The 18639-nt window shown below is 40.8% G+C and overlaps 1 protein-coding gene across 4 annotated transcripts in view; it reads right to left on the reverse strand.

The window, feature by feature from the left end:
• The window catches only part of aplp2 (amyloid beta precursor like protein 2), a 119799-nt gene that overhangs the window by 59136 nt on the left and 42024 nt on the right, over window positions 1-18639 (reverse strand). For all 4 annotated transcript variants that reach the window (XM_088345747.1, XM_088345748.1, XM_088345746.1 and 1 more), the window contains exon 2: window positions 2032-2205. In XM_088345747.1, the coding sequence (XP_088201873.1) occupies window positions 2032-2205 (174 nt within the window). The remainder of the gene's footprint in view (window positions 1-2031; window positions 2206-18639) is intronic.

The following is an 18639-nucleotide window of genomic DNA, read 5'->3' on the forward strand; positions in this document are numbered from 1 at the left end:
GATTTTAAAATAAAAATGTAAAAGTACGGACGTTATTTGTAAAATAAATAAATATATGGGAAAGTTCATAAAGTACAGTACTTTTATTTGCTAAATAAATGGTTGTGCCTGTAAATTGTTTTTTTTTAATTTGAAGCCAAATAAATTATTAATGAGTATTAAATAAATAAATAAATAAATATTTTTTACTTTGCAGATTTTGACTATTTCAGGTCCTTTGTGGAACGCAACTACGGCGAAAACGGGAAATTACTGTATCCATATATTATGCATACCTGTCAACCTGTACATTTTTGCTGTACAAAGTACTTTTGTTATGCATTTTAAGACGTGTACGACGTACGAGGAAATCTGTACGGAAAATCGCAAATTTGTCAATGATGGATACCATCCGGTATACACCGACTATCATGAAAAGGCAAATCAATCGAGTCAAACGAGTTCGCCGCGGTAGCCTCTAGCTCGGTATCGTTTTTTTTTCATTGCAAACAAAGCCAGCGGTTTGATGCTCCTGTGCGCATGCGTCTGCCGCCAGGGGATTTCCCATCATGCATCATTCCATGGTAGTTGTTTAGTGAAAGGAAGTCCGTCTCTTTTTAGAGAACCGGCTTTTTCGGCACAACTCATTAAAGAGAGCCGGCTCTCTGACGGCTCGCTTGCTTTGATGCATTATATTACGAATGATTATGTTGTATAATGAAGTTAAGAAAAAAGGAAGTATAAAAGGAGAAAATGAAAAAAGACAGGTTTGTGGTGATCCCTTTCATCAGTATATTACCAACAATAATTTAATGCAGAAAATGAATCAACGATTTGAATAAGAAAATGTATTATTCTACTTAATTATATTTGCATGTATTTTTTCTTTCTACGGTGAACGTCCAAGCGACTTCATTTTTTAACTTTTTTTATAATAAACCTCATTCATGTCGAGCAACTCAGTATCTCACAACAAAATGTTATATATATCTCATCTCATCTCATCTCATTAGCTACACCGCTTATCCTCAGTAGGGTCGCGGGGGTGCTGGAGCCCATCCCAGCAATCATCGGGCAGTGGGCAGGGGACACCCTGAACTGGTTGCCAGCCAATCGCAGGGCACACAGGGACAGACAACTCACTCGCTCATTCACACCTAGGGACAATTTGGACCTGCCAATTCACCTGAAATGCATGTTTTTGGAATGTGGGAGGAAACCGGAGTGCCCGGAGGAAACCCACGCAAGCACAGGGAGAACATACAAACTCCGCACAGGAAGTCTGGAGCGGGATTTGAACCCACGCAGGAGGTTCCCAAGACATGAACTGTGCCGCACACGCGCTACCCACTGCGCCACCGTGCTGCCCATTTTTATATATATATATATATATATATATATATATATATATATATATATATGTGTGTGTGTTACAATATATGACATAAGGAAACACATGTACAATATAACCAGGGTTGGGTAGGGTTACTTTAACTGGATTACTTTCAATTACTTTTGGATTACTCCAATACCAAATATGCTAATAAAAGACAAAAGAAACTAAATATGAATAAAATGACTAAATTTTGTGCAGGCTTGGGGAGTAACGGAATACATGGAACGGCAAAAATGATGTTGGCAAGCTGTTTGGATTGATTTTCATTTTGTTTCTGTCGCATTTTGTGTTCGTTTTGTCGAGATCAAAGAGATCAAAGCCAGGAGAGAAAGCTTGCCACGTGTTGTGAGTCATCATTTTATTCCTATTTAGTTTCTTTTGTCTTTTATTAGCATATTTGGTATTGGAGTCATCCAAAAGTCACTGAAAGTAATCCAGTTAAAGTAACCCTACCCAACCCTGAATATAACATGTTAAACTAAATAAATAAATACATTTGCAAAAAAAAAATATGGTGTAAGATTATATTGTATTTTGTAAGGGAAAATACGACAGTTTGTAAGGGCATGGAGCCCTGGAGCGCGACATGATTATAACTCTCGGCTTACAACATTTACATATAGCTTTTGTTTCGGTTTAGTCTTTTCGGGACTTACCTCCTGGCAGTATTGCAACACGCCCTCCTTGGTGCCTACACAGCTTTTGGTTCCGGAAGGATCAGGCTCCCAGCGGCCCGTCTGGATGTTGACGTGCATGTTGAGCTTGCCGCAAAACATGGCCACCTGCGGCTCGGCCACGGCAAACCCGGTGCCCGCGTTGGCGGCGAGCGCCTACATGACAGGGAGAAAGAAAAACAAAGCAAATTGACTCAAATTGGATTGGATGGCTAAAACGGAGTACATATACATGTAAATGTTCTGCATTTCTATAGCGCTTGTCAAGTCAATGAAGACCTCCCAAAGCGCTCTACAATGTGCTTCACCCTTACCCATTCACACACACACTCACACACCAATAGCGGCCGTGCAGCCATGCAAGGCGCCAACCTGCTTATTGGGGGCATTAGGGATTCAGTGTCTTGCCCGAGGACACTTTGACATATAACACGGAGGAGCCGGGAATGAACCAGCGATCTCTTGATCCCAAGACAAGCCTGATATCACCTAATGGAAGCATGTACATGCTGTAAAGAAGGGGCCAAGTACTGAACCCTGCGGAACACCACAGGTAACACTAAAGGGCTCAGATGTCATTTCACCATATTTAACACAGTGCGTCCTATCTGAGAGGTAGGATATGAACCATAAGAGGACGGTTCCTGAAAATCGAACCTGCAACCTCTTGATCCCAAGGCGAGCGCTCTACCTCCTGAGCTAATGCAAATATCTCCTGGCCATGGATTTCACCAAATTGCCACCAAATTGACATCCATCCATCCTTTATCTGCACCGCTTATCCTCAGAAGGGTCACGGGGGTGCTGGAGCCCATCCCAACTATTTTGGGGGACACACCCTGAACTGGTCTTATAACTCACTGGCTCATTCACAACGTTCTATTTTAATACTCATTAGTTGCAGTCATACTGTCCTAAGAAATCCATACATTTTAAACCATCGAATGAAAGGGTAATGAATATGACCCACAGTACCTCCACACCGTCCCTGTAAATGCTGATGTGCAGACTCGCCACAAAGCAAATGCTGCGTAATCAACGGCGAGCTGGCTGGAGCTTTTGATGAGCGATGGCACACACATGAACAGAACAACACTCGTTTGGATTTTTCCTGTCCGATATCAACTCGGGCAATTGGAATCGATCTCGTCGGTCTCTGGCTTCCTGTCTTTCCACGCCAGACCGCTGCCTTACGTGAATGACTCCCCATTTCCCGTCAAATAAAAGGCTTGTGTGAGAACGTCACGCGTTTGGGTCCACTTCTGGTTCATGACAGGGCAGACATGTAAAATCATTTAAACAAGCCCAAAAATATAGTGCAGGCTGAAAAACCTCTATGGCTGTCATTGGTAGTAAGTGAGTTCACTCCGTTGACATCCAGAGTACTTGTGATTTTTTTAAAGAATATTTTCAAGTGCAGAATCCTTAATTCGCTAAAATAAACACAGCCAGAATTACAGTGATTTAATCGGATATTGCCTGCCTGTAATCACAGCTAATGTCCTTATTCTGGTATCGTCTGAATCATATTTAAACCGTTTTTGTGAACAAACAGCAAAGACAACAAGTGCAATTACGTTAATTTCTCCCAAATAAGTTAAAGCGAGAAGCTGCCAAGTATTTTATTTGGGGAAAAACAAACAAAAGTGACTTGTAACGTCTGTAACTCGAGTTTTTTCCTCAACGGAACAAAAGCGTGTTCGTTTAAATATTCAATTACTGTAAATTCCGAACTATAAGCCGCTACTTTTTTCCCCAAACGTTCAACCCTGCGGCTTATTCAGTGATGCGGCCAATTTGTGTAATTTTTCGAACAGCCGCCAGCGGCGCTCGAGTACAAAAGGTAAGATTTAGACCGGTGGAATATATGCACCGAAGAAGACTGCAACTTCTTAGCTTGTGCACAATTTAAATTAGCGTGGACATATCCTCACCATGCAAATTGCAATAAGAAAGGCACATGACACAGCTTTCAAGCTAAAAGCAATTGAGCAGTCCGATAAAGAAGGAAACAGAGCTACTGCACGCAAACTTTACTTTGCGAGCGTGTTGCTAGCGTGTTTTTGAATAAGGGAGCGTGGGACGGCGTCTATATGACAAAGTCTCTTTCCCATTCTGGGGAAGACGACTTTGATGACGTCAGTTATAAGTAGGAAAAGGAGGGCGGATTACAAGTACCGTATATTTTTTTAACAGACCCGTTTACTGTGTTGCGAGCGTGTTGCTAGTAGCGTTTTGCTACCCTTCACAGGCACGGTTTGGGATGAAAGTTATAATATTATTATTAAAGCTTTGAAAACTCTCTCGGTGTACCGTCTTTCTTTGTAAATATGTAACCATGTATAATACGTATTTGCAACTGTATATTTTTGTAATGTATTTATTTTAGAGACTTATTCTGATATGTTTTCCACGGGCGAATCAAAAATAATAATAAATAATAATTTCCTTGTATTGTCATTCTGTGTAACAATGTACACAGAACGAAATGTCGATTGCACCTGACCCGTTGTAGCGAGCCGATGCAGCCGCAGCCAACAGAGGGCGCCGCCGACCACTTTTTAAGTCTTAGGAATGACTCGGCCGGGGCGCGAACCCGAACCTCCCAGTCTCAAAGCGGGCGCCTTACCATCTAGGCTACTGAGCTGGTATAAAAAGAAGGGGCGAAAACAATGGGGGCTGTTGGGGAGTGGAGTAAAGGTGAGACGTGTTAGTGGACGCAGCGGACAATAGTGGTCATATATTTTTCCCACCCTTACCTTTGGAAATACCGTATTTTCCGCACTATAGGGCGCACCGGGTTATAGGGCGCACCCCCCAAAAATAGTTTTTGGTCCTATATCTTCCATAGATAAGGCGCACCGGATTATAAGGCGCTACAATGGGAACGTGGACAAAACAGTCAGATGATTCAGTCCAACTGATTACCCCCTTAACATTCCCAAAGCTTGCAAGGAAGCAAATACGTGTCGTAGACACGTGCGGATGCGGTGTCCGTACGATGTCACTTAAATGCGTCATTTCAAATATCATTCGGAAGGTTGAAGTCTTGGGTTTCAAGAAATGCCAAACATTTCTATGTTTCTATTTTCTTTTTCACTCGCAACTTTACTGTGCATATGACAATAAACACTTGGAATTGAGTTTAATTCACTCAACTCATCACAGCAACATCAAGATCGTTCTAAAACAAGATACGGGGAAAACATAAAGCCGCATAACTCACCTAAGTTCTCACGTTCAATAATGATACGCAATCATGGTCTTCTTACAACCGTTAGTGAAGTAAATCCAGGAGAGTAAATTATTTGCAAATACAGACTGATAAAACATGTTTCTCTATGGTGTACTTTAGCAAGCTTGCTAAGCTTGCTACGCCATTGCTAAACTCGGCCAATTGCAAGATTTGTTTTGGTAATCTAGCCTATTGGAGGCTCTGAATAATTTCAGCCAATAGCGATCGATTTAACTGATGATTGACACATCTTTTTCGGCCAATTGCAGGGTTTGGTTTGGCCATCTATCCAATCCGAGGCTCCGAATAACTTCAGCCAATAGTGATCGATTCAAATGATGATTGACACATTGGTTAGCCAATGAAACGCCGGTATATAAATCCCAGCATACACCGCGGACTTGCTACGCCATTGTTAAACTCGGCCGATTGGAGGGTTTGTTTTGGGCATCTAGCCAATCCGAGGCTCCGAATAACTTCAGCCAATAGTGATCGATTCAAATGATGATTGACACATTGGTTAGCCAATGAAACGCCGGTATATAAATCCCAGCATACACCGCGGACTTGCTACGCCATTGTTAAACTCGGCCGATTGGAGGGTTTGTTTTGGCTCCGAATAACTTCAGCCAATAGTGATCGATTCAAATGATGATTGACACATTGCTTAGCCAATGAAACGCCGGTATATAAATCCCAGCATACACCGCGGACTTGCTACGCCATTGTTAAACTCGGCCGATTGGAGGGTTTGTTTTGGGCATCTAGCCAATCCGAGGCTCCGAATAACTTCAGCCAATAGTGATCGATTCAAATGATAATTGACACATTGGTTAGCCAATGAAACGCCGGTATATAAATCCCAGCATACACCGCGGACGACTTCGCGCTCGGGGGAGAATCTAGTCGGCGGCTGTTGAGTAAGTTGCGAGACCTTGCGAATTTAATATTGAGCCATATATAAGGCGCACTGTGTTATAAGGCGCATGGTCAGCTTTTGAAAAAAATTAAGACTTTTAGGTGCGCCTTATAGTGCGGAAAATACGGTATACATTTTTTTCCTTGGATTATTTTCAACAGGACCCGGACTCTGCAGGTTCATTTTGCCGGCTGTGGTTTTAGGACTGTGTACTTTATTTCAGTTACAATCGTGGGACTCAAAGTCGGATTTGGGTTAATTTTGTGATAGTGTTACATGCTTTAATGTGGCCGCATGCAGCTTATGTACAGGTGCGGCTAGTGTAAGTACAAAAGCGGTTATCCTCTTAAAATGTGGTGGGTGCGGATTATAATCAAGTGCGCTCTATAGTCCGGAATTTACGGTAGTTGCAATACAATGTAATGGCTCCATGGAGTTAGGCCCTCCAGTTTTATGACTAGAACGTTGAGACGAGTAAAATTGGTCTATCGTTTTTGGATTGTAGTTCTTTAATGGGACACCCCTGCTCTACAATTTGTTAGCACGAATCGTTTAATGAACCTTCTCCGATGTGTCACGTTAACAGTCCGGTCTGAATGCAAAGTGTTACTGATTAAACATCTCGTCTGACCTTTGAATCCTGTTTTTGTTCCACATCTTACGCGATGTTAATTAGTGCCAAGAACTTCCACTGAACCCTTTCGACTGCTCGTATATTTTTCTTTTTATTGCGGCACACGTAACGCTGAGAAGGATAAGCTGTCCCGAAGATCGATGGTAGATAAATATATGTAATACACGTTTGCTCCACGTCAGGCTTTGATATTTGAGCCTCTTTCAACTATTGTGGACAACAGGTGAAGATAAGGGTTAGTTTTACCTTCTACCATCAACAGCAGGGTTTTTTGAGTCATGGTCCAGATAGAGTTGAAAAAAATTTGGTAAAGTGGCTGGATCAAAAGGGGAAAAAAAAGCATTGTATATGTCAGGTACCAGGACAGGAAGCAGAAAGCAGAACCCACTCGCGTAACGTTACTCACAGTTTATTGGGGAGAAAAGAAAGGAGCGCACACTCGATCCGGAGATCGTTGGTCGCGGGGAGTAGATTGCTCGGAAGATGAAAGTGGTAAAATAAAACAGATCGTGGCGAGAGCAAAAACACAGAAAAAAACGGAGATTCACAGGGCTTGGCAAAACAAGAGCAAAAACACAGGAAAAACGGAGATTCTCAGGGCTTGATGTGTCAAAACAGAGTTTCGCAGACGCTCCGGCAAAAGGCGACTCACAGGACAGCGTTTAAGTAGTCACAGGGAGCGATCTGTCAACGATTTTCAGCTAGTGTCCATGGGCAGGGGGCAAATGGGCGCCATGGCAACCGCGACAGTATAAATGATTGGTGTTGAGTGTTTTTTTTAATCTGACGATACTAAGTCTCTATTTAATACCATAGAATTGCAGGAAGAAGAAAAAAAGATCCATTAAAATTAAACCCTAATGTTCCTGTAAAAATTTCCTACCCAAAGTAAATTGAATGCGTTCGTGAAACATTTGGAGACTATGGACATTTTTGGTCTCTTTTGTAAATAATCACATACGTTGTAGCAGGCTAAGGACCATAAAACAAAGCTTGCAATTGGCCAAGAGCGGTGTCAATCAAAATATTAACGGAATTATTGGAAATATTCTGACGAGTCTGTTTATTTTTAAAGGGAAGTCATGAAGCCACAAAGATGGATACAACGAAGGTCGTCAAACGTTGCAGGAATGCTTTTAGGTGGATTTTTTTTTCTATCCCAAACTGAAATAATCACTGCAAGGGTACTAAAATGGAGTAACCCGAGTTGGAACACACAAAAATAGAAAGTTTTTATTCTTGCCTGAATAGTGTTTTGCAAGCAAATACCTGCAGAGAAGTGTAGCAAGGGCATCTTAACTGTAAAACAGGTGAGAGAAAAATTTGAAGCCTTACCTGGTACCCTGTCTAATTTAATCACAATCTAAAGAACTAAAGATTGTTTTTCACACACATTTCCAAAAGTGGCTATTCGTTTACAGCTCTAAAACCTCTGCAACTGTGTATTTAACTTTGGCCAATTTTTTTTAGACATTTAGAAAGAGTTGTAAATGTTTGACTGCTCTTTCCCTGTCTTTATTATTAGAGTTTAAGTTTGATTTCTGTGCAGTAATTTTTTTCCTTTTCCCTTTGGAGTCCATGACGGATCACACACTCACACCCGCCAATTTGCCGCCTGCCTGGCAAGTGGACTGCATTTGGGTTGCAAAGATCGGCTCTCGCACCGGGGACACGGAAGAAAACAAGCAAAGGGAGGAATGCACTGTCACGTCTGGCGCGGTTGCCATGGTGCCCAGTTGGTCCCAGCCGGGTGGCGCCGGATTCTGGCGCGGTTGCCACGGCGCCCAATTGGCCCTGCCCACGGACACCGGCTGTGACGCATTGACTGATTGCTTCTTGGAGTACTTAAACGCGTTCCTTTGAGCTGTGCTTTGCTTGAGCATTTGTTAAACCCTGTGAGATTTTTGTGAACCTTCTGTGAGATTTCTGCAAGTTCTGTTTGACTCTTAGAAATGCCTAGTCTGTAAATTTGCCTGCGTTTGATCCTGTTTTGTTTTTGGTCTGATCCGTTTGTTTTTTGGACAACTTTTCTTTCCCCAATAAATTGTGAGTACGCGAATGGGTCCTTTTTTGCACGGACTTACTTAGGTAACGGGTTCAATGTTGTCGAATAAAGCAGAGTAAGAGTACTGTTTTCCTTTTCACAAACCAACTCAAGTAAAAGTAAAAAGTATAGTGTTTTAAAAATACTCCTGGAAGTAATAAATACTTACTCAAGTCATTTTTTTAAGTAAATATTTTCTATTTCCTTCGGAAAAAACAAATATTATTCTCGCTGTGACATTCAAACAGAAGCTTCAAATGTCCAGTCCCAGTAAAAAAAATAGATCTATAAATTTTCAGCACTGAGACTTTCTCCCTCCACTGCTTTAAACTTTGTCGCCCGGAACGGAACAAATCCTCCTGGACCGACTTGGATCAACCGTGACGGCAACGGAGCAACTTTTGACTGCTCGACTTCTTCCCTCCGTGAAATAAGTCGAAATGTAAAATGTCATTTTTAGAAGGAAACGAAAGCGGATGGAATGACCTTCTCCCCGGTTATCAGGTCGAATGGCTGCCGGGCTCAGATGTCATTAGGGAGGCGGATGGTTCGGAGTGCGACAACGTAAATATGTTTTTTCACTCACAATGTTTAATTTTAAATATAAAAAATATAGTTTTATACAGACAAATGATGATGATAAACATTAGTGACATTGTCTGCTCACTTTAATGCTCTCTCCATGTGGTGAAGGAGAGCCGCTGTTGCCGGAAACATCATTTTCCGTCACCGCTAAAGGGGTTAAGGTACCGTATGATAATAAAACTCTTTCTGTGTACCATCTTTCTTTGTAAATATCTCATGTTTCAATGTGGGCACGTGAGGCTTATAGTCAGGTGCGGCTTATCTATGTAGAAAAAGTTTTTTCTTTAAAAATGTACTTGGTGCGGCTTATGATAAGGTGCGCGCTATAGTCCAAATTTTACGGGATATAAAAGTCAAACACAATTAGTTACCAGCTCAGTAGCCTAGATGGTAGGGCGCCCGCTTTGAGACTGGGAGGTCGCTGGTTCGCGCCTCGGCCGAGTCATACCTAAGACTTATAACATTGGTAAAATGGCGGCGCCCTCTGTTGGCTGCGGCTGCATCGGCTCGCTACAACGGGTCAGGTGTATCGACATTTCGTTCTGTGTACATTGTTACAAAAAATGACAATACAAAGGAAATTATTATTATTAATTATTGAAATTATTAAAAAGGGGGTGGAGAGAAAAAAAGGTGGTTATCGCAAACAAATGGTCTGGCAACAGGCAGTCCCAAAAGGAGCACTTAAGTAGTATCCCACACGCAATCAAGTCAATCTGTCTCAGCCGGTGTCAAGGAGCGGGACCAGCTGGGTGCCATGACGACCGTGCAGGACATGACAGTTATTCACTGCGATTCAACAACTTCATTATGATTTGGCTGATAATCAAACTGTCTTTGTGTTTATTTGATTGATTTGATTTGCTTGAGTAGTAGCTCAGGAGGTAGAGCACTCATCTTGGGATCAAGGGATCCCAGTTCGAATCCCGGCTCGTCCGTGTTACATGTCGAAGTGTCCTTGGGTAAGACACTGAACCCCTGATACCCCCAGTAAGCAGGTTAGCGCCTTACATGGCTGCAAGGCCGCTATTGGGAAATGTGGAGCACATTGTAAAGCGCTTTGGGAAGTCATTGACTTGAAAAGCGCTATATAAAAATGCAGATCAGATCAGATCAGATCAAATATTCTTAAATATGAAAAATATTAGGGATGTGACTAATATATCTTATTTGCGACAGCCCTAAGCACAATCAAACAAAGTGCAGAGCCCGCCGGGAGGCACAATGACGTCACGCCATATTTAACACGGCACACACCCGTCCCAGGAGGAAGTCAACAGGAAGGAGAACGGAAAGTCTAAGTCCAATTAGCACAAAAGGCACCCAACTTGATATGAATTTCCAAAATAGCAAGTTAGCTAGATGCCTTGCTAAATAGCTAAAAAGGTAACTTAATAATTAGCTACCAAAGTAACGGGTAAGAAACTCAAGGGTATCTAGATATCTAGCTAAATGAGTAAAAGCCCGCTAAATAGCTAGATGGAAAGCTAAAAAAAATAAAGCTAGGTAGCTAGCTGGAAAAGAACCCACAATGTTGGTTAATAACTAGAAAAAAAAGATCAAATGTGAGCAAGACAGCATACAAAGAATGTAAAAATCTAGCTTGATAGATTGCCTAATACCTAAAAAGGTAACTTAATAGTTCGCTAGAAAGATTGACTACTAAAAAACTAAAAGGGAGCTATATAGCTAGCTAAAAGAGTAAAAGGCCATCTAAATAATTGGATGGAAAGATAAAAACAAAACTAGATGCCAAAATAGAAAGGAAGTCAAGATTTAGCTTGATTAACAAGCAAAACAGATCAAATGTTAGCTAGATAGAATGCAAAAATGTAAAAAGCTAGCTTGATAGCATCCTGAATGAAGGAGGCCAACATTTAGCTTAATAACTAGCAAAAAAAAGATGAAAGCTTGCCAAATAGCTAAATAGGGGGAAAGGTAGCTAACAACACAGCTAAAAGGGTAGCCAGAAATTTAGCCTAAAAAAGGCAAATTTTTTACTCAAAAACATAAATTGGAATTCAGTTTGTCCTATTTCCTGTAAAAGAAATCTATAAAAATATGAATGAATACATGTGTTCAACACATGAATAGATTCTTATTCTATGCGCTTAATTGCTTAAAAATAATTATCAATACTTGAATAGATTTCTTTTGTCCATGAATCCTATGAATTGGAATTATGTTTTTGGAATATTCTAAAATGACAATCAGTTTTGTTATTACTAGCTTATTACCAGGTTAATCATTTGGGGTTAAATAGACTCAGTCAACCAATTAAAAAGAAACAACAAAAAACAAGGTATCATGTTATTATTATGTTGTTACTATGTTATTACCCGGATAATGGTTAAAAACGGGGTTAAATAGACTCAGTCAACCAATTACAAAGAAACAACAAAAAACTAGGTATCATGTTATTACTATGCTGTTACTATGTTATTACCTGGATAATGGTTAAAAATGGGGTTAAATAGACTCAGTCAACCAATTAAAAACAACAAAAAAACAAGGTATCATGTTATTACTATGTTGTTACTTTGGTATTATCTGGATAATGGTTAAAATGGGGTTAAATAGACTCAGTCAACCAATTAAAAAGAAACAACAAAAAACAAGGTATCATGCTATTACTATGTTGTTACTATGTTATTACCAGAATAATGGTTAAAAATGGGGTTAAATAGACTCAGTCAACCAATTAAAAACAACAAAAAACAAGGTATCATGTTATGACTATGTTGTTACTATGTTATTACCAGAATAATGGTTAAAAATGGGGTTAAATAGACTCAGTCAACCAATTCAAAACAACAAAAAACAAGGTATCATGTTATTATTATGTTGTTACTATGTTATTACCTGGATAATGGTTAAAAATGGGGTTAAATAGACTCAGTCAACCAATTAAAAACAACAAAAACAAGGTATCATGTTATTACTATGTTATTACCAGGATAATGGTTAAAATGGAGTTAAATAGACTCAGTCAACCAATTAAAAAGAAACAACAAAAAAACAAGGTATCATGTTGTTACGGTGTTATTACCAGGATAATGGTTAAAAATGGGGTTAAATAGACTCAGTCAACCAATTAAAAATAAAAAAAACAAGGTATCATGTTATTACTATGTTGTTATTACCAGGATAATGGGTAAAAATGGGGTTAAATAGACCCAGTCAACCAATTAAAAAGAAACAACAAAAAAACAAGGTATTTATGTTATTACTATGTTGTTACTATGTTATTACCCGGATAATGGTTAAAACGGGGTTAAATAGACTCAGTCAACCAATAAAGAAATCAATTTAACTGGCAACCTTTTTGATAAAGGCAAGTCCCCTGGACTGTCTCAGTTGAGGACTTTTTCTCTCGATGTTTGGAGGACATGTGACTGCAGAGAAATGCCTGCCATGGTTTAATCCGCCTAATCCTTGCCTGTGGTGACTAGACGCTTAAGCAGGATAGTCTGCTGTGAAAACCACAAAAACACATGGGCGCAGAAACACTGCAAAATAAAACTTTAAAAAAAAGTCCCCTTTGATAGAAAATTATATTTAGAGATTTGTTTCCCTATTTTTAAGATTTGTATTCCTTGCAAGCTAATAAAATAGTGTCATGAGTCGCAGGGAGCAACGTTCTATTTTTAGCTTCAGGTCGATAACGGAGAAAAAACTGGAAAATTAAGAAGAAAGAAAAAAATCGTTTTTTACATCTGTTGCTATTTTAAGAGATATGACAAACACCCTAAGATTCATAATCCAATAAATAGAAAAAGTAAACAAAATGAATGTTATATTAATGTGTATTTAAATGAATATGTGCTAGAAATGTCTTTCAGTCCGTGTCACGACCAGCACACTGGTTTGACCCAATCGCGTAACGTTTTCTCACAATTCTATTGAAAGAAAGGAGAAGGGCAGCAAGTAGCTCTTTTATGCGGTTTGTGATCCGAACACAGAAGTGGATCTTCCGTAGAGAGCGACGGCGGTGTCAGGGACGGAAAACCGGGTCTGTAGCCGAGACCAGGAGAGCAAGTCGTAGTCGGGGTCGGAAACGAGTCGTTAGACAGGACGGTAGAGTAGACATAGTCAGGATCAAAACAGGTCGTAGCCGGAGTCAGACGGGAGCAAAAAACGAGACAGGTGGGCGTCAGGGTCGAAAAAGGCTTGCCTTGTATCACTGAGGTTCGCAGACGGACTGACAACAGGAGAGTGACAGGACTGGGTTCAGGGAGCCAATCAGAACGCGCGGAGGTTGGCGCCAAATGAACGGGCACAGCTGATTCAAATCTGTACTCAGGACAGTCTGGTTTATATGTGTACAAATGCCTTTGTTAAAATTGAACTTTCAATTTTGACTATCCCTTTAACTGTAAAAAAAATGGAATGACATCACACCCATCCATTATCTGCACCGCTTATCCTCAGTAGGGTCGCGGGGGTGCTGGAGCCCATCCCAGCCATCTTCGGGCAGTGGGCAGGGGACACCCTGAACTGGTTGCCAGAAAGATCAATTTGGACCGGGCAATTGCCCTGACATGCACGTTTTTAGGAATGTTACGTTAAACAAAATTACAATTTAAGTCATAAATCCACTTCCTCTTCCAAGTTCGTGTGTAAACATCCTATACTGTATCTCCAGCGCGCTAAAAGCATTCTTATTGTTTAATATCACATGCATCCATTCAAAATGGTTGGTGTAAAGTGTAAAGAAGAGGCAAGCTGTTTCTTTTGAAATGAAAGTGGAATAAGAAAGCCTAATGCGGTTGAGAAAATGGTTGGATTGCTTTTTTTCGGCCACTTTTTACGACAGAGGAGGAAGTCGCCTAACTCTTGAAGCTCATCTTCCAAAAGTAAGTTAAACTTTAAAAAGTGATTTCAAAGAGGCAAGCTGTTTCTTTTCAAATGAATGTGGAATAAGAAAGCTTGATGCGGTTGAGAAAATTGGTTGGAACGATTTTTTTGGCCACATGTTACCACGGAGGAGGACCACTTGAAGCCCATCTTCCAAGAGTAAGTTAAACTTACCTTTATCTTTAAAGAGCATATTATTTTAAGAAATATTTATTTTATAGTAGAAAACAATACAGGTTACTTATGCAAGCCTTAAACATACTTTTATAAACCTTAAACATACAAAATATAGCACTGAAGCAACTTACGAACAAATTCTAGGGCAGCGTCTGTACACAATTTTTGTGGAAGTTAGGTCAGATCCACCCAAGTATTGATCTGGTCCATTTTCTACCCAAACTTGGGTTATTTTGGACTTAAAGGTCCTAAGAGCGCTCGCTCACTCGCTCAGTTTGTAGCATTGATGCTCACTGCGGGATTATTATATGAAAAATCAACACAATTACGACTGATTTGAGCAGTCGATTTGTTTTGTTTTAATTAGTCATAACATTTCCTGCTTCGAAACACACAAACTATTGAGACCGATAAACGGAGTTTTATATGCACGAGTATTTTGGAGTTAAGCTGACTCGGCTGCAACATTAAACTGATGTTTTTGTTTGAGAGTCTAAATTACAGATGGGCTATCCATCCATCCATCCATTATCTGCACCGCTTATCCTCAGAAGGGTCGCGGGGGTGCTGGAGCCCATCCCAGCTATGCTCAGGCAGTGGGCAGGGGACACCCTGAACTGGTTGCCAGCCAGTCGCAGGGGACACAGGGACAGACACTTTGCTCGCTCATTCACACCTAGGGACAATTTGGACCGGCAAATTAACCTGACAAGCATGTTTTTGGGAATGTCCCCTTTTTTCTTTCTGTCTCTCTCTCTCCTTTTCTCTAAGTGTCTCTCTATCTCCTTTGCGCCCTGTGTGTCTTTCTCTTGCGCCTTTTCTCCCTGTGTGTCTCTCTTTCTCTCTCATTTTCTCCCTGTGTGTATTTCTCCTTTTCTCCATGTGTGTCTTTCTTTTGCTCTCTCTGTCTTTCTCCTTTCTCCCTGTGTGTGTCTCTCTCTCTCTGTCTCTCACTCCCTGTATGATGCTGCAGGGGTAAACCAGTAAACCAGTGAAAGCTGTCTTTCTTTCTCCTTTTCTCCCTGTGTGTCTTTCTCCTTTTCTCCATGTGTGTCTCTCGTTTGCTCTCTGTCTTTCTCCTTTCTCCTTGTGTTTGTGTCTCTCTCTCTCTCTATGTCTCCTTTTCTCTTTCTGTCTCTATCTCCCTGTATGATGCAGCAGGGGTAAACCGGTGAAATCTGTCGGGCCCTGCTGTTGAACAGAAAAGTGTGTTGTGTGTGTCTCTCTTTCGCCTTTTCGCTTTCTGTCTCTCGCCTTTTCTCTAAGTGTGTCTCTCTTTCTCCTTTTCTCCCTGTGTTTCGCTCTCTTGCTCTCTCTCTTTCTCTCCTTTCTCCCTTTGCGTCTCGCTTTCTCTTTCTCCTTTTCTCCTTGTGTTTCTCTCACTTGCTCTCTCTCTCTCCTTTCTCCCTTTGTGTCTCGCTTTCTCTTTCTCCTTTTCTCCGTGTGTGTGTGTTTGTCTCCCTACCTTCACCCCAAAGTGCCATGTCTAATCTCCCTCTGTCTGTCTCCATTTCTTTATGAACTTAATATCGCACAGAGATGTATGTGTTTAAGAACAATTCATAAAAAAAGAAAGATTCATTGGTAAAATGTTTGTTAGGAAATCAAAAGATGACTGCCCATTTAGCACATCTGGTTAGCTGCTCCTCTTGCACTCTTTGCACTACTGTATAATACTCATAGCTATAATTATTTAGTGTATTATTAGTATTTCAATACTCCAACTCAATACAACATTTTATTTATATCTGTACATTCAAGGAAACTGTGCGGGTCAGATGTATCGATATTTCGTTCTGTATACACGTGTACAAGAGTGACAATAAAGTATATCTGAATCTAAAATATACGGACACTGTTTAACAAAACAAGCTATAATTTATATACATAATTGTCGTGTCCAGCATGGTCGCCGTGGCAACCGGCTGGCCCCGCCCCCTGGGCAACAGCTGAAGCAGATCGCCTAATTTGCGCGTTTGCTTCTTAAGGGGGGTTTGGGGTTTTGCGGGTGCTGGCTCATTGCATTTTCTGCTTGCATTTTCTGTCTGCATCTCCCGTTCTGTTTTGCTCTGTCCTGTTTTGTTTTAATCGGAAGAAACCTGTGTTTGCACGTTTTTAGTTAAAGCCTGTTTGTTCTGTCTTGTCCCTGAGTTTTGGACGACTTTTATTTTACTAAATAAAAGTTTTGATCGGCAACGCAATTGAGTTCGCCCTTCCTGCCTCCGTTCTGGTCCGGTCTCCTCGTGACAATAATACAATTGCAGCTATCTCTGAGCGTGACCACCATAGTGATTAAACATATTGGTGTTGTAATAAAATCATATAAACGTGAAACATAGGATGTAGATTGAAAAATCGATGAGCCCAAAATGTCGCAGCAAACAAAGAATCACCCAAATAATAGAAGAACATAAAAAAGGAACCAGACTAACAGACTCACACTTGACAGTGAAGCCGTGGGAAGCCCGAGACCTCAAACGTTACACAAACATTACAGGGACACTCAGACGAGGTGGAAGGACGCCTAACATAGGGCGAGCCCCTCCCGATAGCAAAGGGCTGACAGTGAAAACAGAGTCATAAAAGGACAAAAATAAAAATAAATAGGTGTCATGCTCCGAATCAGAAGGGAAAAGCCTGACTGGAATGCAAATAAGCGTCTCTGTGCCACTGAAAACACTCTTTTGTCTTCACAGTCATTGGACACATTCACTGTCACCGTAACAAGCTACGTGGAAATGTACGGTTCCAAATCCGGGAGTTCTAGACATACCGTATTTTCCGCACTATAAGGCGCACCTAAAAGTCTTAATTTTTTTCAAAAGCTGACCATGCGCCTTATAATACAGTGCGTCTTATTTATGGATCAACATTAAATCCGCAAGGTCTCGCAACTTACGCAACAGCCGCCGACTCGATTTTCCCCCGAACGTGGAGTAGTCCGCGGTGTATGCTGGGATTTATATACCGGGGTTTCATTGGCTAACCAATGTGTCAATCATCATTTGAATCGATCGCTATTGGCTAAAGTTATTCGGAGCCTCGGATTGGCTAGAGGGCCAAAACAAACCCTGCAATTGGCCGAAAAAGATGTGTCAATCATCCGTTAAATCGATCGCTAGTGGCTGAAGTTATTCGGAGCCTCGGATTGGCTAGATGGCCAAAACAAACCCTGCAATTGGCCGAGTTTAGCTATGGCGTAGCAAGCTTAGCAAGCTTAGCAAGCTTGCTAAAGTACACCATAAAGTAACATGTTTTGTTAGTCTGTATTTGCAAATAATTTACTCTCCTGGATTTACTTCACTCACGGTTGTAAGAAGACCATGATTGCGTATCATTATTGAACGTGAGAACTTAGGTGAGCTATGCGGCTTTATATTTTCCCGGTATCTTGTTTTAGAATGATCTTGATGTTTCTGTGATTAGTCTATTTTTAAACTAAATTCAAGTGTTTCTTGTCATATGCACAGTAAAGTTGCGAGCGAAAAAGAAAATATAAAGCAAGGAATGGTTGGCATTTCTTGAATCCCAAGACTTCAACCTTCCGAATGATGGAACGATGTATTTGAGTGACATCGTACAGACACTGTTTCCGTACATGTCTGAGACACGTATTTGCTTCTTTGCAAGCTTTGGGAATGTTAAGGGGGTAATCAGTTGGACTGAACCATCTGACTGTTTTGTCCATGTTCCCATTGTAGCGCCTTATAATCCGGTGCGCCTTATCTATGGAAGATATAGGACCAAAAACTATTTTTTGGGGGTGCGCCCTATAAAATACGGTACAATAATATTAGTCTTTTGCGAATTTAAGGTCTATCTATCTATCTATGAAAATGAAAATGATCTGCATTTATATAGCGCTTTTCAAGTCAAGGACACTTCGACATGTAACACGGAGGAGCCGGGATTCGAACTGCGATCTCTTGATCCCAAGACGAGCGTTCTACCTCCTGAGCCACTGCCGCCCATAAAAAACGAAATGATCTGCATTTATATTGCGCTTTTCAAGTCAAGACTTCCCAAAGCGCTTTACAGTGGGCTTCACATTTTCCCAATAGCTTAAACTGCTTATTGGGGCATTCAGTGTCTTGCCCAAGGACACTTCGACATGTAACAAAGAGGAGCCAGGATTCGAA

The sequence above is a fragment of the Urocampus carinirostris genome, chromosome 10 (genome assembly GCF_059441175.1).
Source record: "Urocampus carinirostris isolate Australia breed hairy pipefish chromosome 10, RoL_Ucar_1.0, whole genome shotgun sequence".
Taxonomy (NCBI): Eukaryota; Metazoa; Chordata; class Actinopteri; order Syngnathiformes; family Syngnathidae; genus Urocampus; species Urocampus carinirostris.